This window comes from Ischnura elegans, chromosome X, assembly GCF_921293095.1.
Source record: "Ischnura elegans chromosome X, ioIscEleg1.1, whole genome shotgun sequence".
In the NCBI taxonomy this organism is placed as follows: Eukaryota; Metazoa; Arthropoda; class Insecta; order Odonata; family Coenagrionidae; genus Ischnura; species Ischnura elegans.
In genome coordinates, this window is record NC_060259.1 from 14,445,325 (window position 1) to 14,472,436 (window position 27,112).

The window sequence follows — 27,112 nt, forward strand, 5'->3', positions numbered from 1 at the left end:
GCTAGGTGGAATTTTAGAGCTCGTGTTGATGTGTTTTGGGGATTTTGGGTTTTGGCGAGTGTAGTAATTACATGTATTCGTGAAGTGAAAATGTGAAAGTTCGCAATCGTGTCAAGTTTCTGAGTTACCATATAGATCATACCATATACAATTTATTTAACTGTTACACCGTATAATTTACGGTCATCAAGTGGCTTAAGGTAATCTCAAATGGTTACGACTAAGGTCAGAACTCAAAGGTTATCAAATTGACTTTAAATATTAATACGTTTGCGGTCGTTGCCCCGGTATAATATATCCTCAGCGAAGAAATTCATCCTACCACCGAATGTATTAGTTAAGGTAAGGTGTTTGTTATTTTAGATTACTGGAGGGCAAAGTATCTCACAGAAACGCGCGATCAGCGTGGTAGCAATAACTCACGAGTTCGTTTATATTAATATAATTTTCAATTTCCTCGTTCACAGTTGTGAAGTTGTATTGCTAAAGCTATACATGTATAACGTTCCAATATTTTGTTCCTGAATAATCTGTCGGTTCACTCGAATTCATATTCGGCGCTGGTGGTTTGAATCAACAGGTATTATTGAATTGGCCGTGTTGTAATGGTGTTAGTTAACAGCTAATTCTCTTGACATAAGATAATATATTTTGGGGTTAACTTTGTTGATATTGTTATTTACCAATAAAAGAAGTAATTCATATATTATTAGAAGCCTTAACTGTGTTTACTTCAGCAGGACCAATGGATCTAGTTGTGCCAAGGTCGTAATTCGTACATGTTTATTTTAATTTATTTTTTACCTTTCACCAAATGAGATTTGCCCTATCTCTCCTTATTCAATCCAAATAAATGGTATCCATTATTGTGCTTGGCCAATAATCAATTGAGGCATAAAACCTATGAACGAATATTTATTTATTTATATCACACCAAAAATAGCACTACGTTTACGGCCTTTCCGTTGGGTTTATAAACAAAATAAATTATGTAAATATAATTAAAAAACATGTATAAAAATAATGTCATAAATAACAACCATTTTCAACATGTACAATATGTACAAAAGGTCCGTGTCTAAAGGCCTGCTTACACGGTACATAAACAGGTACGGATTAATGTCTAAATGTATGAATGCGAGAATGAACGCCAAAATGCTCCGTATAACCACCCAACTTGTGCGAATGCATGCACAGAAAATAGAACCTGTTCTAATTTGGTGCATGCATTCGTACTTGTCCACAAAAATCATGCAAACAGACATTAACTCGTACGTGTTAATGTATCGTGTAAACAGGCCTTTAAAGATAGTCTTTTCAGTTGGTTGTTAAAATTGGTTACGGGAGGCAAAGATGTCAAGAGAGGAGGAAGTTATGTATTTTGTTATGATTTCAGGTCAAATTTTCAACGCCATGGCAAACGTGTGATGACGATGTTTCGTGAACGACATTCCAACGTCATGAAAGCCAAGGCGCTTACATGGGCAATATTTGTCATATTATTATTTGGCCACTGTCTGGGTGACATCTCGTCATGGAAGAAGAGGAACGAAGAAAGATCTAAGCATTCTGTAGGAGACAGTTGCAGCCATTCCCGAAGGGATGATGGTTCCTATGAGGTGGAATGCTTCCGTCAGGGGAGGTCGGAAAAGAAACAGGATGAATCATTTATCACGTCGTCCTCTCAAGTGGTTCGCGCTCAAGTCTCCCCCGGACGTCATGCCAAAATTCAGTGCTCAGATTTGACCCATTGGGAAGATTTGGATCTCATTGCCGGACTAGATATTGGAAATTGCCCCACGGTTCAGTTTTATTTATGTCCGCTCCCTGCATCCAGTGAGTCTACTGGCAAACGCTCTTTTAAGGAGTTTTTTGATGTTATCGGCGCCAAAAACGTTACGGACTTAGAGTTTCAGTCCTACCTCATGTTGAACGACACGCTAACTGCAAAACACCTGGAGGGGTTGATTGGTCTAAGGAATTTATATCTACGTGACAATGGATTGACCAAACTCCCAGGAAATTTATTCTCCGGTGCACCTGACTTAAAATGGATCGACTTGCGTGGCAATAGTATAGTCTTGCCTTCTTCAATATTTCAGGATTTACCTAATTTAGAAGTTCTTGAGTTAGGTAGTAATGGGATAACTTCGTTACCGCCAGATATATTTCGTGGGCTGACACGATTAAAGCTCCTGAATATATGGCAAAATAAACTTGGGGAGACCAATTTATCACGGACCCATTTTTTGGGTCTCACTGCTCTGAACTCCCTTGACCTTAATAGCAATGGAATAAAGATGCTCAGCCCTGGCATTTTTCACGATCTTAGAGCTTTGAAAAATCTGAATCTGAATTCTAATAACTTGTCTAGTATTCCAGCTGATTTATTCATCAACAATGTAAATCTTACAAAGTTAAGATTGAATGACAACAGAGTGCCAATCCGTACTTTGCCCCTTGATTTGTTTTCTAATCTGACAAAGCTGAAGGAACTATCTTTAGAAAGTTGTGGCCTGGAATGGCTGTTAAAGGGTTTTTTAAAAGGATTAGTGGATTTGGTTTCTGTATCATTCCATAACAACAAACTTAGATCTCTTCCTGAAACTATGTTCTCTGGTTTAAGTAACTTAAAAACCATCAATCTGAGCAATAACTTGTTGTCTCTTGTCCCTGAGTCTTTATTTGAAGGACTTAAAGCCCTGAAAAGTCTTCATTTGGAGAGGAATAGGCTGGAGATGTTACCAGAGAAACTTCTGAATGATTTGTCATCTCTGGAAGAATTAGATTTGAGCGATAATTATTTAAAAGATATCCCTAGGAGCATGTTCTCTCATGTCGTGAAGCTTCGCAAGTTATATTTATCTCATAATCAGCTATCATTTCCAGATCCTCTTGGAGGGCCCTCATGGCCAAATTCACCATTTCATTATTGTACAGAATTGAAAGTTCTGGAAATAGCTAACAATTCACTGCAAGTGATTTTTTCTGATTGGCAGCATGTCATAACAGACCTTAATACTTTAAATCTGAGTAATAACTCTATCCAAACTATTGCTGCAAATGATTTGCAATTTACCTCCAACAATATTCATGTTGATTTGAGCAACAACAATATTTCCCTGATTGATTTTAAAGCAGCAGAAACTCTTGCTAGGGCACAGGAACAGCCAAAATTATCCAAGAAAAATGTAGTTGTTATTTTGGACAATAACCCGCTTAATTGTGATTGCAAAGTGTATGACCTTCTAAGGTATGTTGAAGGGAGGATGGCTCCTCAAGTGAATTTGTTATTTAATGTGAAAACTGACAATCTATACTGTGCTTCACCTCAAAATATTATGGGCAAACCTGTGAGAAGCTTAAGTTCCTCTAACTTAACGTGTGATTCAGACCTTCCCCAGTTGACTGAATTGGATGAGGAGATGCTCGTGTCTATTTGGAATGACACTGAGCAAGCTCTCAAGGTGACGGGGAGCAAGTGTCCAAGGCGATGCTATTGTCTTGATCGTCCTGAAGATCATTCTCTTGTAGTGAACTGTAGTGGCTCTAATTTGACTTCATTGCCGGTAGCCTTACCAGTTGTGAGTTGGAGTAATTACACTGAACTGCATGCAGAAGGTTTGGGGCTGCAAAAGTTGTGGGCTCCATGGTCCTTACCCATTGGCTATGATAGGGTGAGAGTGCTACGGCTTGGCAGGAATAGTCTGACGCACCTTGACGTCATGTCCCTACCTCCTCATTTGGACATTCTGGAGCTTCATCAGAATAATTTTACCCATCTGGGTAAAGATGTGATTGCTGCTGTGAGCAACTCAAGCCAAATAGCTCTTCATGACAACCCTTGGTCATGTGACTGTGAAGCGATGGACCTTTTGAACTTTGTCCAGGAGCACTTTAAGCAGGTAAAACTATCACCCTAATTGGAGTTTTTTTTATATTTCCCCAAACTCTTTTTTGTAATGGTTATCACATTAGAATTATTAGTGCATGTTGAATTTTATGGTGTAAATGTATTAAATTGACCATATCAAAATATAATATTTAAAATTTCTGAATTATATTAATATGGTGATACTAAGACAACATTTTTAGAATTCTTGTGATGATATAAACTTTGTTCTTATTGTTATCAAAATTAAGCAAAAAGGTCCTCATTTCTTTTAAATACCGTTTCAAATTCGGTTGGACACTTTTCATATCTGGGTCATTCCATGTCAAATCAACCAATATTTTGACCAAATGACACCCACCGACTCGGATTTTCATGAAACTTGCCATGGTAATACCTCCTGGTATAACTAGAGATTGTGTACAATTTTAGCCTCCAATTGTCAATTGTTAATGAAATATGAGCAATTGAAATTTGGGCGTGACCCCTTAATGGGAATACAGACTCACGGTTCAGTTTAAAGTACTCATTAATGTATGAGCAAAGATCCTGATGAAAAAAGTCGTGAGTCCATTGTCCCTTTTAGTAAAAAAATATACTCATTCATGGTCACGGGAAAAAAATTGCTCTTTTTCAAGGCACATGGATATTACTCAATTTAGAGGAGATATAAGCTTATACTCATAATTAAACAATATTGGAGCATGCATTATATCACTATAGCGTATGCTACTGGCTCTAAGAGTAGGAAACACATAAGTAATTATGTGAATGTATTCGCCAACGTACTGCTAATTTCGTGCTTTCAGAACTATTCCTACTAAGCTATCTCTTCCATGGGTAATGGGTAACTAAATATTTCCCTACTATGGTATAAAATGTAAAGGCAGAAGAGAGCCATCAGAAAGTTTTCTCCAATTTCAGTCTAAGTGAAGTTAATTAATTTGCCTTAGTGATATCCTGGTTGAATTTCAGACTAAATAACTCATGTTTGTGTGACTGATAGCCAGGCTTACATTTGCACATCTCATTCATATTGAGGTCTGTCTTGCCATGTCAGAGATAGCATTATGCAGTGTTGGCAAAGAACTCAGTTCTGAATTTCACAAAAAGAGCTACACAAACACAGCCCAAACTTTTTATTTCAAAGAACTACCAGAAGTGGACAGAGATTTAATTGCCCTGCAGTGCAATATTCCTATTTCATCTCTGTTGACTGTGTGCTCTCATCATCTTCATTGCTACTCAAAGAAATACGAGTGTTATCAGCTTAAATGCTGTACCCGTTTGCCATTCATAAAGGTCCTGTGAGGAAATTTCTTAGGACCATACCTCTAAAAAAGAGTAAGTCTGTGAGAGCAGCGGGCATCCTGGTGAAGCCTGGAGGGAAATTTTGCTGTAGGTGTGACAAGAGCATTACCAAAATTTGTAAAAGTGAAGTTGTTTCCAATGGCATTGACGAAAGCAATAAAGAACTTACATCAGTTAAGTCTTTGGTGGAAAGTGATAGAAAATAAGAAGAAGCAAACTGCAGCTTGGAGGCTTTAGACTGCTCTCCTTTGAAATTAAATTTTTTGCCTTCTCACAGTAGACACTCGTATGGAAAAGGAAAGATAACACAGGCTAAGCATCACCTTGTTTCTAAAGTGTCTGGTGCATTGAAATTAGTGAATCCATCCCTGGAAAATCTAAGTAGCAATGAAGATGGGAGTGACAGTCAACTCATCAAGCGAAAGGCAGCCAACTTGGATGACCTGCTGACTAAAATTAAGAATAAATTGCCAACAGATAGCTGGGAGGGTAAAATTCAAATGTTGACCCTGGCCCCTTTATCTTGGTCTAGGAAAAGGATTATGAGTGAATTTCATGCTTCAGACTACACTGTGAGACAGGCAAAAAAGTTACTTGATGAGAAGGGAATTCATGCTATGCCATCACCATGTGCTGGGAAACCGCGTCTAAACTCCACAGAAGAGCTGGAGAAAATTTTTTACCAGCCTGACAAGAATCCTAGACAGATTCCTGGAGTCAAAGATAAAGTCAGTGTGAGTAAGAATGAGTAGGTATATGGAGAAGAGGTTGATTTTATATAACCTCAAGAAACTTTAAGTGCTCTTCAAAGAGCAATATCCACAAGAAAAAATTGGGTTCTCCAGATTTTGTTCACTTCAGCCAAAATGGTGTGTGATGGCTGGTGCTTCTAGGATTCATTCAGTTTGTGTTTGTGTCATACATCAAAATGTGAAACAGCTAATGAGTGCAATTGGATGATTGCAATTGAAGGAAACATATAAAGAGTTGATGGATATCATAATTTGTGACAAAAACAATGCAGATTGTATGCTCAGAAAACGTTTTTACTGTCCAGATCCTTCCAGGCTTAAGGACACCATCATTTCTAACTTATGTGAATATGACCCTTCTGATACAGTGAAATATGGGCAGTGGGTTTCCACTGATAGAACAGAACGTCAGTTGTTTACATCATCCACTGATGAACTCTTGGACATTCCATGCCTCAAAATGAATAAACTGATACCACATTATTACGTCACGAAAGAGCAATCCTCGTTTTTCAAAGTAAGCAAAGAACAGCGTTCCCACTCAACCGTGAATAAGCCGTGAATTCCGTCTACCGTGAAAAAACCTGGAAGTAGCCGTGAATTTCATCATAAAACCTTAAAAGTCACTCAAACTTATAGAAAAAGAACTACAATTGACAGATCAAAAGAGAAAAAAAGATATTTCAATCAATTTTCAAGGCCGATCCACATACAGACACTGTCCACACATTTATCTCCACACGTATATTCGAAGCGCAATTATTGGTCCTTGTGCCATGATGACACATTGATCGTGAGGCTGTGATTGGAAGACCGGCAAACAAAGTGTTCATTAACTCTGGCGAAAAATCAGACATTTCTTTACTTTCCCACCTCAGTGCTCCCTCCATTTTGCCACTCACAACCTTAAGCTTCACCTAAATTTTGATATCGATAGGTGACGTCATGAGAAATAGCACTTTCATTGCTACGTTTGAATGCACGGCGCCTGCCGCGGTTGATAAATTTTTAGTTAACGTGCGGGCGTTGATTGTTACGTCATCAATATTTCTGCATAAAATGGCTTATCAACATACCGTGAATTTGACGATATTTAGACCGTGAAAACCTGGAAAAAACCGTGAATTTTATAATTTAGTTAGAGTGGGAACCCTGAAAGAAACCCTCAGTCATGAAAAGGCAGTTATCGTAATGGATTTTAGTGAAAACTTTTCATTTTTAATTCAGGATGAAGTTCAAAGCTATCACTGGACCAATCTATCATGCACCCTTGCTTGATTTGCCAGAAGAAAGATGGTACTCTCACTACCTCATCTCATTGTTTCATATCTGATGACCTTAACCATGATGTGGCCTTTGTTATGGAAGTGCGACGTCACCTGATAGAATTTTTAAAGAGAACTTTGCCTCCAAGAGGTTCAGTACTACACAGATCGATGTGCTGGGCAGTATAAAAACTGCAAGTCTTTTATAAATTTTTGCCATCATTATAATGACTATGGAATGAATGCAACCCAGTCTTTTTTTCCACAAGCCATGGAAAGTCCCCTTGTGATGGATATAATAATAATATTTTTTATTTGTCCAAAGATCTGTTGGATTGTACACAATATACAAATATAGGACACGCCAATAAATAAAAATTAAATTGGAATATATAAATTATATGTTACAAATACAGAAGATCATTAACCGAATAAAATAGATTTTTTTTCAGAAACTTCAGAAGTTTCTTCTTGAAGACCGAGGTCCTACTCTCATTATTCACCTATGGATAGGTGGTGCCATTAAACGAATGGCACAGCTAATAACAAACAGCATCAGGATGTGTGAATTTTGTAGTGATAATATGAAAAACGTCAACATCCATTACAGGGTCATTCCACATCAAATCAACCAATATTTTGACCAAATGACACCCACCGACTCGGATTTTCATGAAACTTACCATGGTCATACATTTTGGTATGATTAGAAATTGTGTGCAATTTTAGCCTCCAATTGTCATTTGTTAATGAAATATGAGCAATTGAAATTTGGGTGTGACCCCTAAAGTGCCGCAACGTGCAACACATGCTGATTTCTATTTTCATCCATAACTCCATTCCTGTGAGATGAAAAGGCATGATTCTTTTTCTAATGCTAAGTGGTCCATAATGATCCCACCATTATCATTAGATATTCACTGCATGAAGTAATTCAGCTGCAAAAAAATAAAGTTTACAAAAAATTCTCCCTTGCACTATTTTTCATTATCAGCATCCACAGGGAAAGGCCATGCGAGTACAGACTCCTGGTTTAGTTTAAAGTAATCACTAATGTATGAGCAAAGATCCTGATGAAAAAAAATCGTGAGTCCGGCGCTGCTTTTAGTAAAAAAAATACTCGTTCATGTTCACGGGAAAAAAATGGCTCTTTTTCAAGGCACCTAGAAATTACACAATTTGGAGGAAATATAAGCTCAATCATTAAACAACTATCATGATTATACAATATTGGATCATGCATTATCTCAATATATTGTATGCTACTGGTTCTTAGTGTAGGAAACACAAAGGCAATCATGTGAATGTACTCCCCCACTTACTGCTAATTTCGTGCTATCAGAACTATTCGAGCAGAGGGAGTTTTAATAAAAAAACTGCATGATCCATTGTACTCTATTACATTCTACATACCTTTTAATCTGTGTCCAAAGACCAAATACATTTCATATCCAGATGTATTTACATCACAGGAATGTACATTATCTAATGTCAAAGGGAACCGTCATCAAATCATTGGAATTGAGAAATTCCTCAGGTACTTCATCCTAATGCTTATTTTCAATGTTTCATTTAGTCACTCTATATCATTGGAAATTTAGGCAAAAAGAGTAAAAGTAAATTAATGACCTTACCAATTGATTTGAAAGTGAGCCTTCTCTTTTTAACTGGCTGTCCACATTCTAATATGTCTCATTGTTTTTCACAAAGTCTAAATATTTTTTTCTTATGTTGTACACTTCCTCCTTCAAGAAGTAGTATGACCTCCTAGAGCTAGTGGTAGCATGAGAATTAAGCACACAATAGGTGCCCTTGTGGCACACGACAAACATCATATCTCTCTGGCCAAGAGAATGAAGGTGAGGGCCCTTTAGGTGTCATGAATTTAACTGAAATATCACCATCTTCGTGGTTGAAAGCTTTCATTGCTCCAATGTACCACGGCTTGCTATAAATACACACTGCATATGAACCAACAGCCAAATTATCTAGGAAATCCACTGTTTCAGAACAAAAATCAAATATAATGCTGTACTGATCATCCAGGCCAGTGAACTTTGCAGCGACTTTTCTATCTGATAAAGGCACAAAATGATGGAAATTTCTTGTTCCTGGAATTGTTTTTGCCTTGGTGGATCTTTCAAGAAGTTTACTACGTGACCAAGCCACATCCCTAAACTTAATGTAATGGATTTTGATGTTTTTCATATTATCTCTACAGAATTCATGCATCCCGGTGTTGTTTGTTATTTGCTGTGCCATTCGTTTAATGGTACCACCTATACCATCACCAGAGGACTCTCCATGGCTTGTGGAAAAATAGACTGGGTTGCATTCATTCCATAGTCATTATAATAATGGCACAAATTTATAAAAGATTTGCAGTTTTTATATTGCCCAGCATATCCATCTGTGAAGTACTGAACCCAGGGATGTGATCCGGTACGAAACTTTACGTTTAGTGCCCGGTCCGAAAAGGCACGAAACGATTTCGTGCCTTTTCGGACCGGGCACTAAACGATCCGATTCATTTCGGACCAGGCTGGCACGAAACTTTTCACTTTTAAAATTTTAGGATCCCATACACTTTATTTTCCGCCTCGTATAGTTTCGTGCCGGGTGGCACGAAATTATCCGAAAAAGTGGTTAAAGTGCCAGACCGCGTGTATGTGCCGCGCGGGGTTTAAGAAAGGGACCGATGCGGACACAAAAGACCAGCTTAGTGGATGCCCTTCTAGCCCAGGCCCATCCTCGAACTGAACGACCCTTTTCTATCCCCTCTGCGCGGTCATCCACTGCTATTTGCGTTGTTTGTTCCAAAAATATATTCGTAGCTTACCTTATATTTCTGAAGTTAGAAATGAATTCTTCATTTTTCGCTCATCACATGGAAATTTCAATCGGAGTTCTAGCGTTAATTTCAACGGAGTTCATTTCAGTTGCAAATCATCCTATATGGAATAGAAATATTCTAAATCCGTCAATATGATCGTTAGAACTTCGCTTAAAATTTCTTCACGCTCAGAAAAACCCAGGGAATTCATCTTACATTAAATAATCGATGGGAACAGCAAATACATGATTCTATAAAACACGGCTATTTCAGTCAGTTGACCGTGACTAGCACTGTGAAGCAGTCTTTTAATCCTTCGAGGGTCTGGGACTGGGGCAGAGGAGAAGGATCGGCGCGGCGCCCCGCTGAGTTGCGTCCCTGTCTTAGGGCAGTTGAGAAGCTTTGCTTTCCTTCGACGCGAGAGTGCTCGTTACAGAGGAGTACAAAAGATTTTCAAGGAACTCATAATGCCGGAACCTCCATGGGGCTCCGGCGCGAAAGTGTTAACAAATAATCCCAAATTTTAATTTGTTCTGAAAACATTATTATAATAAATATCAATATAATTTAATCTTCTTTTATAATATACATGCTATATTTCAACCATGGATGTCTACTACCGTGTGAGACGATTCAGTCCATTAATTTTTTTTATTTAAAGAAAATAAAAAATGCTTTTATCGCAGATAGAATCCATAAACGTTAATTTTTTCCCGTTAATTTACCCGATTTCCGAGCTAATTTTCTATGAGCGCTCACTATGTCACTAAGGCACTGTAATATCAGGATTGATTTTTCATTATGTAAACTATTAATTAGTGCTCTGTCAAACGGTTAGAAGAACTTTCATTAAAGGTGTCAACAATAATGACATCACGCTTTTTGATAGTTCACGATCCGCTTTCGTACGACACAACAGCATCCCAGTTTAAGTTTTCGTCACCTCATAATATTTAACTGGGAAAGCAAAAGAATAACTTTTTGCATATAATTTTTTGATGTAACTATTATGAGAGATGACATCAAGATCGGGATACTTTCTTCAAGAAAGGGTGAAAGAGAAGAGTTATTTTTCGTCATCAATTTGTTGGTAACTTGTCTACAACAATAAAACTGTTTGCAATTTCCACAGTATTTATTTACCATACAATGCATTTCAACTCCGAGAACAACTCTCGGAAATTTACTGTACAAAAATACAGACATATTCCCACCTTCTCCGATGGGGTGTTTACTAAGTGAAATGCTCAAATTTATGATCTACTTAGGACAGGTAAGAAGAAATGTGACCACCTGAATAAAATAATTAGAGTAGGTATAACAGCTGCTGGCAATCACAAAATGATTCATTTCTCCCTGCGAAATACCTGATAAACTCGTAGCATACATGTGAATTTGCAAAGGAGTGCAGTGCAAAGTCACATTCAGAGTTTGCATTAGAGGTAATTCAAAAATTGTCCATTTTCAATTCTCATACTTGGTTTATTTTTCGCCTTCTCCTATCTGTAGCCGCTCACTTCTCGCGTTGGAAACCCCAACCCCCTTCCACCTTATTTTATCCTTCCCTTGCGCTTCTCGTCTCTCCTTTAACCCCTTGGATATTCCGTCTCATTATCCCCAGACGCCACAGAACCCTGACCACTTCAATTACCTCTTTAACTATGTCTTCACCCGATGCCCAAACCTTCTCAAACAATGCAAAATGCAAAAAAATACCAAAAATGCCAAACCTTCTAAAACAACTCCTTGAACCTTTCTTTATGAGTGGACAACCCCAGCATTTGCCGTATAATCCCTCAATAGAGTCCCGAAAACTGACGTTCTCCCGCCCCGTCCCTTTTTCTCCCGCGGGGAATTCCCCAGATTGCCACCTCATTTGAGTGGCCAATGACCTTTCCTTCTCTTTCCCTCCATTCCGTCTTTCCTAAAATTTTTATAGGCAAATGTTCTTCCTCTCCAGCCCCTCTCCGCCTTTGAGTGAGTGAGATGTAAGATCCGAAACTATATTGCACTATATGGCACGAAACTATGGTGCCTTTTCGGATCGGCACTTTTTTCCGTAAAGTGCCATTTCGGGCTTGAGGAGGTTTCGTGCCATCGCATTTCGTGCAATTTCGGTTTAGTGCCTTTTCGGTTTCGTGCCTTTTCGGTTTAGTGCCTTAAAGTGGCAGCGGTCCGAAACTATTGAAATTTCGTGCTTTAAAGTGCTTTTTCGTATCGGATCACATCCCTGACTGAACCTCTTGGATCATAGGTGAAGTTCTCTTTAAAATTTTTATCAGGTGACGTTGCACCTCCATAACCAAGGTTACATTATAGTTAAGGTCATCAGATATGAAACAATAAGATGAGGTAGTGAGTGCACCATCTTTCTTCTGGTAAATCAAGCAAGGGTGTATGATGCATGATAGATTGGTCCATTGATATTTTTGAACTTCAACCTGAATTAAAAATGAAAATTTTTCACTAAATTCCATTACGATAACTGCCTTATCATGACTGAGGGTTTCTTTTCTTATTTTAAAAAACGAGGATTGTTCTTAGGTGACGTAATAATGTGGTATCAGTTTATTCATTTTGAGGCATAGAATGTCCAAGAGTTCATCAATGGATGATATATACAACTGAAGTTCTGTTCTATACGTGGAAACCCACTGCCTATATTTCAGTGTATCAGAAGGGTCATATTCACAAAATTTAGAAATGATGATATACTTTAGCCTGGAAGGATCTGGACAGTAAAAACATTTTCTGAGCATACAATCTGCATTGTTTTTGTCACAGATGATGATAGCAATCAACTTCTTATGCTTCCTTCAATTGCAAGGCATTAATTGGCAGTTTCACATTTTGATGTATGACACAAACACAAACTGAATGAATCCTAGAAGCACCAGCCATCACACACCATTTTGGCTGAAGTGAACAAAATCTGGAGAACCCAATTTTTTCTTGTGGATATTGCTCTTTGAAGAGCACTTAAAGTTTCTTGAGGTTATATAAAATCAACCTCTTCTCCATATACCTACTCATTCTTACTCACACTGACTTTATCTTTGACTCCAGGAATCTGTCTAGGATTCTTGTCAGGCTGGTAAAAAATTTTCTCCAGCTCTTCTGTGGAGTTTAGACGCGGTTTCCCAGCACATGGTGATGGCATAGCATGAATTCCCTTCTCATCAAGTAACTTTTTTGACTGTCTCACAGTGTAGTCTGAAACATGAAATTCACTTATAATCCTTTTCCTAGACCAAGATAAAGGGGCCAGGGTCAGCATTTGAATTTTACCCTGCCAACTAACTGTTGGCAATTAGTCTTAATTTTAGTCAGCAGGCCATCCAAGTTGGCTGCCTTTCGCTTGATGAGTTGACTGTCACTCCCATCTTCATTGCTACTTATATTTTCCAGGGATGGATTCACTAATTTCAATGCACCAGACACTTTAGAAACAAGGTAATGCTTAGCCTGTGTTATCTTTCCTTTTCAATGTGTCTACTGTGAGAAGACAAAGAATGTAATTTCAAAGGAGAGCAGTCTAAAGCCTCCAAGCTGCAGTTGGCTTCTTCATATTTTCTATCACTTTCCAACACAGTCTTAACTGATGTAAGTTCTCTCTCGCTTTCCTCACTGCCATTGGAAACAACTTCACTTTCACAAATTTTGGAAATCCTCTTGTCACACCTACAGCAAAATTTTTCTCCAGGCTTCACCAGGATGCCCGCTGCTCTCATAGACTTTTTTTAGAGGTATGGTCCTCACAGGACCTTTATGTATGGCAAAAAGGGTACACCATTTAAGCTGATAACACTGGCATTTCTTTAAGTAGAAAGAAGACGATGAGAGCACACAAGTCAATATAATCTGAGGTTTCAGGAGAGATGGAGTGGAAACGTGACATAATGAAGAAGGAGCAATTTCCACAATTTTAAATTTATTGGTACTACCGGTTTCGCTTTACAGCATCATCAGTTACCTGATAGGTAGCTGATGCATGATCCAATATTGTTTAATCATGAGTATTAGCTTATATTTCCTCCAAATTGTGTAATTTCTAGGTGCCTTGAAAAAGAGCCATTTTTTTCCCGTGAACATGAACGAGTATTTTTTTTACTAAAAGCAGCGCCGGACTCACGATTTTTTTTCATCAGGATCTTTGCTCATACATTAGTGATTACTTTAAACTAAACCAGGAGTCTGTACTCGCATGGCCTTTCCCTGTGGATGCTGATAATGAAAAATAGTGCAAGGGAGAATTTTTTGTAAACTTTATTTTTTTGCAGCTGAATTACTTCATGCAGTGAATATCTAATGATAATGGTGGGATCATTATGGACCACTTAGCATTAGAAAAAGAATCATGCCTTTTCATCTCACAGGAATGGAGTTATGGATGAAAATAGAAATCAGCATGTGTTGCACGTTGCGGCACTTTAGGGGTCACACCCAAATTTCAATTGCTCATATTTCATTAACAAATGACAATTGGAGGCTAAAATTGCACACAATTTCTAATCATACCAAAATGTATGACCATGGTAAGTTTCATGAAAATCCGAGTCGGTGGGTGTCATGGCCTGGTTGATTTGAAATGGAATGACCCTACATTAAGTCTAGTAATGTGGCTTGGTCACGCAGTAAACTTCTTGAAAGATCCACCAAGGCAAAAACAATTCCAGGCACAAGAAACTTCCATCATTTTGTGCCTTTATCAAATAGAAAAGTCACTGCAAAGTTCACTGGCCTGAATGACGAGTACAGCATTATATTTTATTTTGTTCTGAAACAGTGGATATCCCAGATAATTTGGCTGTTGGTTCATATGCAGCTTGTACTTAGAGCAAGCATTGTGGTACATTGAACTATTGGAAGCTCTCAACCATGAAGAAGGTGATATTTCAGTTAAATTCATGATACCTATAGGGCCCTCTCCTTCTTTCTCTTGGCCAGAGAGATATGATGTTTGCTGTGTGCCACTAGGACACATATTGTGTGTGATTAATTCTCCTGCAACCACAAGCTCTGGGAGGTCATACTACTTCTTGAGAGAGGAAGTGGCCAACATTCAAAAAAAGAGTTTTTAGACTTTGTGAAAAACATTAAGGCATCTTAGAATGTGGTCAGCCAGTTAAAAAGTGGAGGCTCACTTTCAAATCAATTGGCAAGGTTGTTAATTTAATTTTACTGTTTTTACCTAAATTTCCAATGATGACTAAATGAAACATTGAAAGGGTGAAGTATCTGAGAAATTTCTCAATTCAAATGATTTGATGACGGTTCCCTTTGACATTTGATAATGTACATTCCTGTGATGTGAATACATCTGGATATGTATTGTATCTAGTCTTTGGACACAGATTAAAAGGAATGTAGGATGTAATAGTGTACCATGGATCATGCAGTTTTTTAAAATTAAAACTCCATCTGCTCGAATAGTTCAGATAGCACAAAATTAGCAGTATGTTGGGGAGTACATTCACATGATTGCTTATGATTATAAGTTTATATCTCCTCTAAATTGTGTAATTTCTATGTGCCTTGAAAAAGAGCCATTTTTTTCCCGTGACCATGAATGAGTATATTTTTCTACTAAAAGGGACAACGGACTCACGATTTTTTTTCATCAGGATCTTTGCTCGTACATTAATGATTACTTTAAACTGAACCATGAGTCTGTATTCCCATGGCCTTTCCCTGTGGATGCTGACAATGAAAAATGGTACAAGCAAGATTTTTTTGTAAACTTTATTTTTTTGAAGCGGAATTACTTCACGCAGTGAATAATTAATGATAATCTTGGGATCATTATGGTCCACTTAGCTTCAGGAAAAAAATAATGCCTTTTCATGTCACAGGAATTTTAGTCGGTGGGTGTCATGGCCTGCTTGATTTGAAATGGAATGACCCATCTAAGTTTGGTTGGTGTGCCTGCAAAGTGGCAAATAAAACACGGAGGAATGGGACTGGTAGAATACAGGTCATTTTCAAAATATGGGCATTAATTATCTTTTAGCGCCTCATACCATGAACGCAGTGTGCCTTTGGTGCTCCCCTCCTTTAGGATACGTCAAAGAATACATGTATGTTGGTATATCAGCTCCCTTGGCCTCACTTTCTGATTGGGTATAGACAAAATTGATGTCTTAAGGAATTGTATTCCAAGTGGAGCACTTACACAGCCAACCTCAAGCCCCATGTAAAGTAGGTCTCCTCTAAGAATTTGCATATCACTCTTAGACCTTCCCTCAATGCACCTTCTCATCGGTAATTAATATCATAATCACTGAATCACTGTAGAATTATCATTCCAGTGACATGTCAGTTGAGAGCCTAGATGAAGACTCATTGCTCTGAGGAATGGATGGAGTTTTTTTTTTCATGTGGACAGCGGTCTGTGGAAGTTGAGCATGAGTCGATCAGATATGTGCTTGGAGCAAGTAAAGGCTTGGGCTTCAGAAAGTCATGTGAAAAATTTCATGTTCTCAAAACATAAAATAAGGAAAAAAATAGTGTAGTAGCAAACTTTTTGGCAGTGGTGAGGACCACCCTAGTGAAGAGCCCACTATGAAGTGATGACCTCTGGGGGGTCAGCAGAGGTGATGCGCCCACCCCCAGAAGTGTGATTTTTTGTTTTCTGTGTGTCACTCGAAAACCATGCACTCAATCGGAATAATTCTAAAATAGGAGAACAAACTAAATAAAAGGTTTCACAAAAAAAACTTCTTCTCATTACTTTCTGTGGGGCTGTGGTTCATGAGTTACATGATTGTTGAATTGGCAATGATTGAGAAATCTCATTTCAATGGCATTTAATCAAGGTTTAAAGTTATATTAACTTGGCATTGAGAGAAATATGTGTTACTCATTGATAAAAAATCTGCCAAGAGTGGTTAAGAGTACATACTCGGCACAAATTTGGGCATCCTGATTCCATTCCTGAAGAAGGTGAATGATTCTTCCTCTGTTGAAATTTCCACTTTGTGTACACTTGCAGGCTACTCTGTCAAGAATTATCAATAGTTAATCTGTGCTATTTTTTCCTACTGCTAATCTTCATCAAATATGGCCAAGTTCAGTACTCTGGTATAGCCTTTTTTTGTGTGTACAAGCTGCCTGGTAGTGTTCAGATTTTTTTAAGGTTTGGAGCACAGAGAAAGGAATAATCAGAGTGCTCATTGGTGTTGTAAAATTGTAACGAATTTATTGGTTTCCCAACTGCACTCTAGATAAAGTTTCAGTGGCAAACCAAGTAACTTGCTCCTTCCTCTTTCTGTCAGTAGAGTCCACTGGCTACATGTCCTAGCTTACCCAGCCTCTAGAATCAGACACACCAAGGCATTGCTCCATTCACGCAGGTGGTAGGAATGCATCAGGTTGATACTTTAGCCTCTGCAGGCCTACCATGGTCATTCAGGTTCTCAAAACCCCTTTAGAAAATGGAGTATTTCTTGACGATCTGTTGGCAAGGCAATAGAAAGTGGTTATAGGCTCAGGAATAACGAAGTTAATCCTGGGTATTCTCATGTGGGCTCTAAGCAGTGATATCCGAGTCTCTATCACTGTGCAAATATTGGTGACTATGATTTTTTCCTCCATGCAGCCATTTTTGAAGTTTGTTGACTGAGCTGTTTAGATTTCACATTTTGTTTCTTAGCCAGAGCAATGACGGTGGCTTCAATGTGGCCTTGTAAATGATGAGTTTAACATTTAGGATCATGCAGGAAATGTAAAAGCTGACATAATTGGTCTTGGGTATGAAGTCTAATATCATTTGATTTGATCTTGACTTTGTAACTCAATTGCCAGATTGTTAACTTCATATAAATCCATTGCCTATGGAATAAGGCATGTAGTTTCCACTATTCCCTTGTAGAACTTTGCTCCATTGTCAAGAGGTCACATTGAGAATGGTGCAAAAGTTGCAAAGCCAACTTTAAAAATAGAAGTTGCGTCTCTTTTTCAATTAGGCATATTATCAATTACTTAAATTTTTCTATTGCTGAAAAGAATTTACTCTTGCGTTTTGGTGTGTACAATGTGACTCATTTTGATATTTTTTGTTTTTATGTTCATTCCTTAAGTTTGATGTCAATAAATTACCTGGATGTATTTTTTTTCTACATTTAGGTGACAGTTCTATCAAATGTGACTTGTGGGAGTGGTTCACATTATGCAAAGCCATTCTCGCAGCTGACAGTGAATGACATATGCCCTCTTCCCACGGCAATCATTGTTGCTGCTTGTACCTCGTTGGCAGTCATTGGCATTGTATTTGGGACCTTAGCTGCCCTTTACTATCGACATCAACATGTTATCAAAGTTTGGCTGTTTTCTCACAATTTGTGCCTGTGGCTGATAACAGAAGATGAGCTAGACAAAGACAAGCAGTACGATGCATTCATCTCATATTCTCACCAGGATGAAGATTTTGTTGTCAATGAGTTGGTGCCTGGCTTGGAGGGTGGTAGAGTTTCAGGAGGCAAGAGCACCACTGGAGAGAATGCCTGTTCCCGAGAGTCAAGCCCAGATGAAAAGAAAGATATTGCATCGTACAAGCTTTGCTTACATTTTAGGGATTGGGTTGCAGGTGAGTGGATCCCAGCTCAAATTGCTCGCTCTGTGGACTCTTCTTGTCGCACTATTGTTGTACTCTCTCCTGCATTCTTGGAAAGTGTATGGGGTCAAATGGAATTCAGAGCAGCTCACTGTCGAGCTCTTTCTGAAGGCAGAACTCGTGTTATTGTGATATTGTATGGTGATGTTCCTCCAACTGAATCCCTTGACCCTGAGTTGCGTGCATATCTCACTACTAACACTTACGTGAAGTGGGGTGATCCATGGTTTTGGCAAAAGCTGAGGTATGCTATGCCTCACTTCCCGAGGAAGCCATACAAAAAGGTTCCATCCTCGGCATCTGTCTTAGAGATGAATATGAAAAATCTTCATAATGGAAATGGTCAATGTAAGCCATTTGAGGTGATACCCACCAACCATGTTCCTACTGACGATTCGACCACCATAGTTACCTAATTATTCATGTTTCGCTTCAGCAGGATGTTTAATTTTACCTTCCCATCTGAACTAAAGCAGTGTTCTGTTACCAGGGGGTGTCCATGAATCTAATGCTTCCAAGCATTTCCGAAGTACAAATAAGTAGCATTGGTGGGAGATAGAATTTAGTTCTTATGCAGAAAGAAGTACACAAGCTCACAATAAATATTTTCTTCTCTTCCTCATGTTTTTTGAATTTATACATGTGTATGTTAATTAGTTTGTATGTATTGAAATCATAATTCGGTGATTGACACAAAATTTTGCATAAAACACATTCCATTTTTTTGGGAGCTGCATAGGAGTTGGGTGCTATTGTTCCTCCATTTGCATTTGAGCGGCAAAGAATTTACTTCGTGCTCAATTTTTTGTAGCTTTATAATCAACAACTTAAGTGTCTGTGATATTTACATTTCATTTTTACTTTTTTCCTCTAGCAGAAAATAGATAAGTACATGATAATATTAAATCTTCGGATTTGAATATGACTATCATCAGGTATTCTTCCTATTTGAGAATTCATCAGTATCGAGGACATGTTATTTTCATCAATTAATTATTTTTAGTACTGAATTGTTTAGGTTAAAGACCATTAGGAAGCTAAACCATTGTACATACATAATGGGATAGTTGATTGTAAGGCAATGATGTATCTCAATTTCCCCAAAGAAATTTTTTCTGTGAATATCCCCATGTTCTTGCTGATAATGGTGCTGTTATGATGGCATTTGGAACTTAGTGGTGTTCATGATTTATGTTATGGCTGATCAAAATTATGATGCGTGCAACATCTGTTCAGCAAATCCATTCCGTGATAGTTGTGAATGTATGTGGTAAAGTTAATTATGGAGTTCATTGTCTTCTAATAATTTTTGAAGAAATTAGGCATTTACCTTGGAAAAGATGTGATAGCATAATGGGGGAATGTATTCCTTGATTGGTAAGGCTACATGTTTGCCATCTTTTAATTTCGATTTACTTATTTGGTTTGCCTTAAGACTAGCCAAAGCATTGGTCCAAGGCTATAGCCTTAGGCATTGGAAAGCCGTTACCTTCTTTTCTTAGTGTCATTTGTCTCGTAAATTAGCATTCAATGCATTGATGTAATTTTCCTTTTAATTAATTGGTTCTGTACTTCTAAATTTGCCTACTGTGGTGTTCATTTTCACTGTTGAGATGTGTGCAACAATGCTTGGTTTTTACTTTGTGAAATTACTTAAAATCATTTTTGTTGGGTTGCAAGCATTTTGGGAATTTTTTAATGCAGTACATTGCAGTTAACGCACAATCTCATGTTAACTGTGTATTTTGTTGTAGATGAAATTTTCCTTAGGTTTGGTTACTCCAGCCAGGTGTGGTACTTCCCATTTAATAAAAATTTGGTTGCTGGTCTGCCCACCTATTTTGTCAAATGAGCATTTTCACATGGAAGTATTGATTTGGCGTAGTAACATCATTCATAAATATCTCTCTTAAGCTTGGTTACTATTAGCAGTGTGAGTTGAAAATTTTCCCTTTCTCTGTTTTGGGACTTTTTATTTCAAAGGAGTAAGAAGACATTTTTGGTACAGAAATGATGATTCATTTGTTTCGGTAGATTCCAAATACAGACAGTGCACACTGTGATATAGTTGATCCCAAACAAATTCTTATGAATGAGCTAAGATTCACTAATTCAATATGACATATTTTTTCATCTTTGTCCCCTTCACAATTTCAATCAAACTTTCATTACAAATGTAAGGCTGTTTTAAAACTCCAAAAATGGAGAAATTGGCAGAAAGCACTTTGTACGGCAGAAAATGCACAGTTTGGCCCTGATGCAAAACCGCTGGAAGGCTGTGAAGAAGAGAAACAAACATATGTCCCCTGTGCATAACTGAGAATCAAGGGATCCTAAATGTGCATTTTTGTCAACAAATAGGTTAAATTACATGGCTTTTGCAGCCCTGCCTTAATGATTTAAGACTGTTCTCATTATCATGCTTTAATTCCTAAGAATATTGACCTTGTTCTATCATCGAGTGCATAAACAAGTTTATTTGTTATTTAGTCTAATTATAATTTGAGTTAATAGTTCTCTGTTGGCATTCTCATTTGTTAGTATTTGCTTAACTTTTGTTAGTAGTATGTTAGTTTCTTTTTCATGCCTGAATTTATCTCATTAATTGTCGTGTCTGTTACAACTGCTGGAGTCATCTGTAATTGTAGAATGTCATTCATATATGTACTTTCTTTGCTTAGAGCAATGAGTTCTCCCATTTCTGATATGGCATTTATTTTAGTTTTAAAGAAATATTCTTGTAATATTTTATAATAATTGTAATTCTCTTAGAAGCATGCATATTTCGTATTGCATGTTATTGTAAAAACCTCTGTGCCTAGTTATACTATACATTTATGCTCATTTTTTTAATAATGCCATACTTTTATTTTTTAATATAAAAATATTGATGGACTGGGGATTTTAGGCCTATGTACAAATTATTTTTTGGTATTTGTTTTGGTTATGTTTTTTATCGTAGGTTTTGTTACCTTATGTCTGTGTTGTTCTTATAGTAGTGGTGACAACATGGTAATTATCACATTATCATTATATGTATATGATTTTGTAAGCGCTACAGTTAAGTGTTTTTAGTGTGATCTATTATTTTTTTATCATTTTTGTGACTCACTGACGTGTACAGGTAGGCCTAAGGCTTTATGAGAAAACTCAATTGCCCAGTGGCGGGTGGAGATGCAAAAAACTGTAGAGTTATGAGATGCCTATTCTACACAATATCTCTTATAGTTGAAAATTTTTTATTTAATTGCTTGCTGAAAAACAATTACAATATACTTTGATCGAGTGAAGGGCTACTTGCAGTAGTAGGATGATGTTAGATAACAGTTTTCAATGTCTTTGGAGAAATTGTTTCTTTGCCTGTATGTAGAGGCTGGCAGGCATGTTAATGTTCTATTTTTCATTAGCAAAATAATTCTGGCCTTTTAAAACAATCTTGGGAAGTAGTAGAAAGTTAGAATTCTTGGCAGCGAAATTTAATTTCATCATGAAGATGTTTAGTTACAAGATTCCGTGGTGATTTTGCTTACAGAACTTCAATTTAGGTAGTTAGGATACCTGATTTTAAGCCATTGGTTCAATAACTATCAATAGCTTCTCTGGTCTTTCTTAGGTATGTACCTTTTTGAAACAAAAAGCTATCAAATTTGTGTTGAAATTTTATATGCATCCCTGATTGAATATTGTCTCTTCCTCATTAAGGATACGATGTGGTTGATATTGATAATAATATGGTATTTCTTGCTAAAGATGAGCAGTGTAAATTGGCTAGGCAATCACTTCTAGCAACAATTCTAAGTGTCGAGGGGCATTCCTACATTTTTCAGACTTATCCTAACTTTTAGAATGCAAATGGGTTGATCTACAGACACTCCTAAAAATGGCTCCTTTTATGATGTCATTGGTCTGGCAGAAAACTTATCAAACAGTAAACTCTTGAATATATGAAGTCAGTGTTACTGAAAAGTTGGCATGTCATAATATCAAATATCGTCATTTTAAACCTTTTTATGAAGCAGCGAAAAAAAATTTTCTTTCGTTTTCACTGCTCTTTTTTGTCTTCAGTGGCTGTTTTTAATGTTTTCGGTGATTATTTATGCTAGAATTCTTAGAAAATTCTTATTTTTATTGATTTTATGCTGTGAAAGATCATTAAATAGGTATACCCACCCTAAACTTCCCATTTTTTGTAGTTAAATATCAACGATCTGAGCGCTAAAGAAATTTCTGTCAGTTTTAGAGAACCTAATCAATATCAAATCGAAAATTTTTGTACAAGAATTGAATCTTAAAAATTTTTGGTAACTACCAAATAGATACTATTATCTACTCATAAGATAGGTATTTGTTTCCAACATCAGCTGGCAGCTGACCTAACCAACATTTGTGTCGCCCTCTATTTCTCAGTGATGAAAAAAAGGGTCTTTGCCTGTTTCCAAAATAACCTTTGAAGTTAATTATTTGTAGTTCCTTCTGTATTGTCAGGTGAATGTGTGATCTTTTCACTTATTATGATTCAGTTACGATCATAAATTATACAGGGTATTATTTCATACAGACCATTGATGTGAGGTGCCATGTTTATATAGTATGACTCTCTTCCTTTTATGCCAACAGGGGCAAGGTTTGTCCTGAGAAAGGTTAGAGAAGCATCTTCCAATATCAGGAAAATTTAGAGAGAATCAGAGAATCATTGTTATCCACATTCATTTTTTTTTACAACGCATGTCTTATCATTTCTCAAGATATTTAGGTGAACAGTTGGTTCACTTGTGTGAATTCGCAAAAACGATACCCCAAAACGTGTGCCTTAACCTCATTTAGTTTTTGTGTTTCTTTCTCCCATGCATTGAAAATTACTCGAGCCGTAATCGTAAATAAATAGTAGTGTGGAAAGGGCAAAGCAAAAAAGGGAAGAGGAGGGAGAATTTTATAAGCATGGGGATTCACATTGGGTAGGTATCAATGGCCGTGATGATGATGGAAAAGTCTTTGATTGAAATGTCGGCAGAGAGGTAGATGGAGTGCCTTACCTGGACAGAACCTGAGAATAATTTAATTTGATCATTAATTACGTTCTTCTTTCCCCCTTCCAAGCTAACATTTATTTCTGTTTGTGGGGGGCCTATTTCTGGTGGTAAAACTCAAAAAATCTATTTTTGATACCAGCATTTTATATACGGTGAAGAATGAAACCCGAAAACTAAGGAAGGCCAACGTATTGAGGCATAATTTTCAATAGTTCACGATAGAAAACCAACATTGCAAATTTATAAATCTACACAATATTTATGAAATAATGAGACCAAACACAACGTGTTTCTGGCATAATTTAAATTTGTTTATCATGTTTATAGTAGTTTAATCAAACCAAATAATGAGCTCATAATTTCAGATCGATGTCATATTTTGGCTTAATCTTTTTCAAATATTAAGCAGATTGCTAATTTTTTAATCCCATGGAGATAAAATGATTTTAAAAAGTTGGTGTTTTGTTTAGTTTCACCCAATATTGGATAATATAATATACTCATTTCCCTGATAACAGAAAATGATTCTCCTGCCTCTCTCCAGTGGAAACTAGTTCCCAGGAGAGATGAACCATGTCCTACTCCACAGCCGTAAAATGTTAAAAGGGTAGGGAAGAGAGTGATGGGTGGTCGAGGAAGTGGGGGCAGGATAAACGAGAGGTGCAGAGGGCGGGAGGAAGGGGTGTGGGTCACTGATTTTTTTGCTGCTTTTGTGGGAATAATTAGTTTTGTTGAATAGTTATTCTCCGTTGTTCACATAAATCCCATTTGCTCCTGGTGACTGAGCCCGATGTTCGTAATTTCAAAACATTTTGTATTTTCAAATCTTTGTATTATCGAATAGCGCCATGTATTTCCCACAGGCTTTTCCCTGGGACCATAATTTCACTACGTAATATCAAAAATTTCGTAATATCCTGCTTTGTATAATCGAGAGTTTACTGTATTAAAATTGGTACATTTACTCTTGTTGTCAAGTTAATATTTTGGGGAATGAGTGTCTATAAAATCCTGTCCTCAAAATTAACCATTTAATTCTCATTTTGATAAACACCATTGAGACATATACTGATAATTTTTTTAAACTAATGTTTGTGGCCCAAGCTTTATGGAACATCATTGTAGCAGGAAGTTGGAAAACATTGTAAGTTTCACTTTAAAAATATATATAATACTTTATTTTAGTCTATGTGTTTCATTGCAATTCAACATCATAGTTGAGTGCATTGAAACATGTAAACTCCAAGAAAGTTACATTTATTTTTTAAAGTGGAATTTGCCAAGTTTTCCCTTGTAAATTTTGTTTGAACCAATGGAGACGAGTATCAGTCCAAAATAAGATTACTAAAACTGTTGTTTTTGTATCCTGCTCAAATTATGTCATTCACTAGTCCATCAATATATCTTCCAAAAATGATGGCAAAATAATAATTGATGAAATGTGTTTTCAATTTAAGGGTGAGTTGAAGTGCTTTTAGGCTAAATCGTATGCCTTAAATGAAAGGATAGGGGCGAGAGGTTTAAGGGTGTTCACATTGTGAATGAGGGAATCACTCTTTTATGATAGAAAGTTAGTAGAAAGGATGCATATCATTAGGGCATGATGGCTATCTTTGCATTTTGGAGTCATTGTACATTCGTGGCAATTTTGTGGTATAAATGCTGGAAGTGAATGCACATTTTGGAAAACCTCTGACTCAGGAAGTTAAATTGTATATGGATGATGAAAGGATCGGTGAATATGGAAAGTGTATCTAGATACATACATAAATCCTATTTTTTTGCAAATGTCAAATGGCATTGTTTTCTCATCCTTAAATATATCGTCACTGTTAGAATATCCTACAATTTGGTGATAGCTATTTTTATACTTCATTGAGGTCAATTGGTTATTACATATTATTATTGCAATAACATTGAGATAATCCAGTCTCGGCCGAAGTTGAACTGCCATTCCTCATGGCTGAAGATCTTAGTATGGCTCATCATGCATTGCTTTGATTTTATCAAGAAGCATTTACTGTTATTGGTGATCAAGTTGTGTTGTGAAGCAGGCAATGAGGGTAATAGGGTAATGATCTAGGCGGAAGAAATTATAATCTGTTGATTTGGCATTGATGTGGGCCACACTGCTCACACACTGTGCAGGACTTTTGCTGCTGCAGCCCCATTGGAGGTGTGCATAGCCAGAGACAACTTGTGGCATTATATAGGAAGAATTCAATGTGGTGTGTGTATTTGTGATAGATTGACCCAATGCCATTGCTGCCAAAATGGCCAATTAGGCCAAGTTCTTCAAATAATTAACTGGATGCTTGAAGTGGTTGAGAGATCTAACATTATTATATTTTGATACCTACCTATTGTAATCATAGGAAAAGCTGTAACCTCTTGATCTCCTGTGATTGAATAAAGTTAGGGGATTTTTTTCTGCCCTGCAACTTTTACTCAGTCAGTTATTGGAGTGATATGTTAAGATAATGTTAATGTCCTAAACTTTATTGAGTACTTGCTGGTTTGTTTAGTGCTTTGTCATGGAGGTGAAAACTGTTTAAAGCTATGCGTCAAAATTTTACTTACATGTATTTATTGGTTGAATTGTTACAGCTATTTGTCATATTTTCATCAATTAAACAAATTTTGATTTTTGGTAAATAGTGTGTTATCAAATATAATGGAAAATTGCGATAGTTAAAAAAAGAAATTTCAGCATTATATAGTTTGAGCATTAGGGAGGAGGCAACCAAATTTAGTCTTGTGTTCGATTATTGACTTAAGTTGTGAATCTGTATAGAGTTTACTCCATAAAAATGGAAGGAGCATGTTATCATGTCACTAAAGGTGGGCATCATCAATGCAAATTGATTCCAGCTCTTTGCTGCCTTCTTGCTCCCCTTATACTTAGGAATGCCTTTCTTATTTTTACTCATCTTGCCAAGACGTCTATTGTTTAGTGGTTAAGGCTGCATTGTAATAGTAGTTTTGTCTTAATTTTTGAAGCTGTGTAACAAATTGATAAGTGACGTTGTGATTTCAGTTAGGGTATGAAGTTGGAAGTTGTCAATTTTGATTTTGTGTAAGTCAAGAGAAAAGTCTATTACTAATGTGGTCTACCTGTATGCCATTCTTTCATTCGTACTGTTGTGGAAGAAGTGTGCTTTTTGTGAAAGTGATAAACAGGATTAGCCAATTTTGGGAAGTGCTTAGCTTTATGATTCTGAGAAACTGGTTGACGAGTTCTGATTGGGCCAAGTCTCTCAGAAGTGAATCTCATTTCCTTTAAGTGTTTCTTTTTTACTTTTTTACTAACTTCAATCATGTGGGGCCATTTGTGTACTAGATTTTGTCATTTATTGTAAGAAACATTGTATAAAACTGATGGTCAAATATTTATTTTAAAATACATTTGTAAAAATTA

General features: G+C 36.9%; 1 protein-coding gene across 2 annotated transcripts; it reads left to right on the plus strand.

Moving 5' to 3' along the window:
- LOC124170495 (protein toll-like) lies at positions 1–27,112 on the plus strand. Of its 2 annotated transcripts, none has more exons than XM_046549250.1 (3): positions 1–342; positions 1,397–3,905; positions 18,178–27,112. In XM_046549250.1, exons 2-3 carry the CDS (start codon positions 1,428–1,430, stop codon positions 19,078–19,080), a joined length of 3,381 nt encoding a protein of 1,126 aa, XP_046405206.1. In that variant the 5' UTR covers positions 1–342; positions 1,397–1,427; the 3' UTR covers positions 19,081–27,112. The 2 variants fall into 2 exon arrangements, with proteins under 2 accessions (XP_046405206.1, XP_046405208.1); XM_046549252.1 differs by having other exon boundaries at positions 1–200.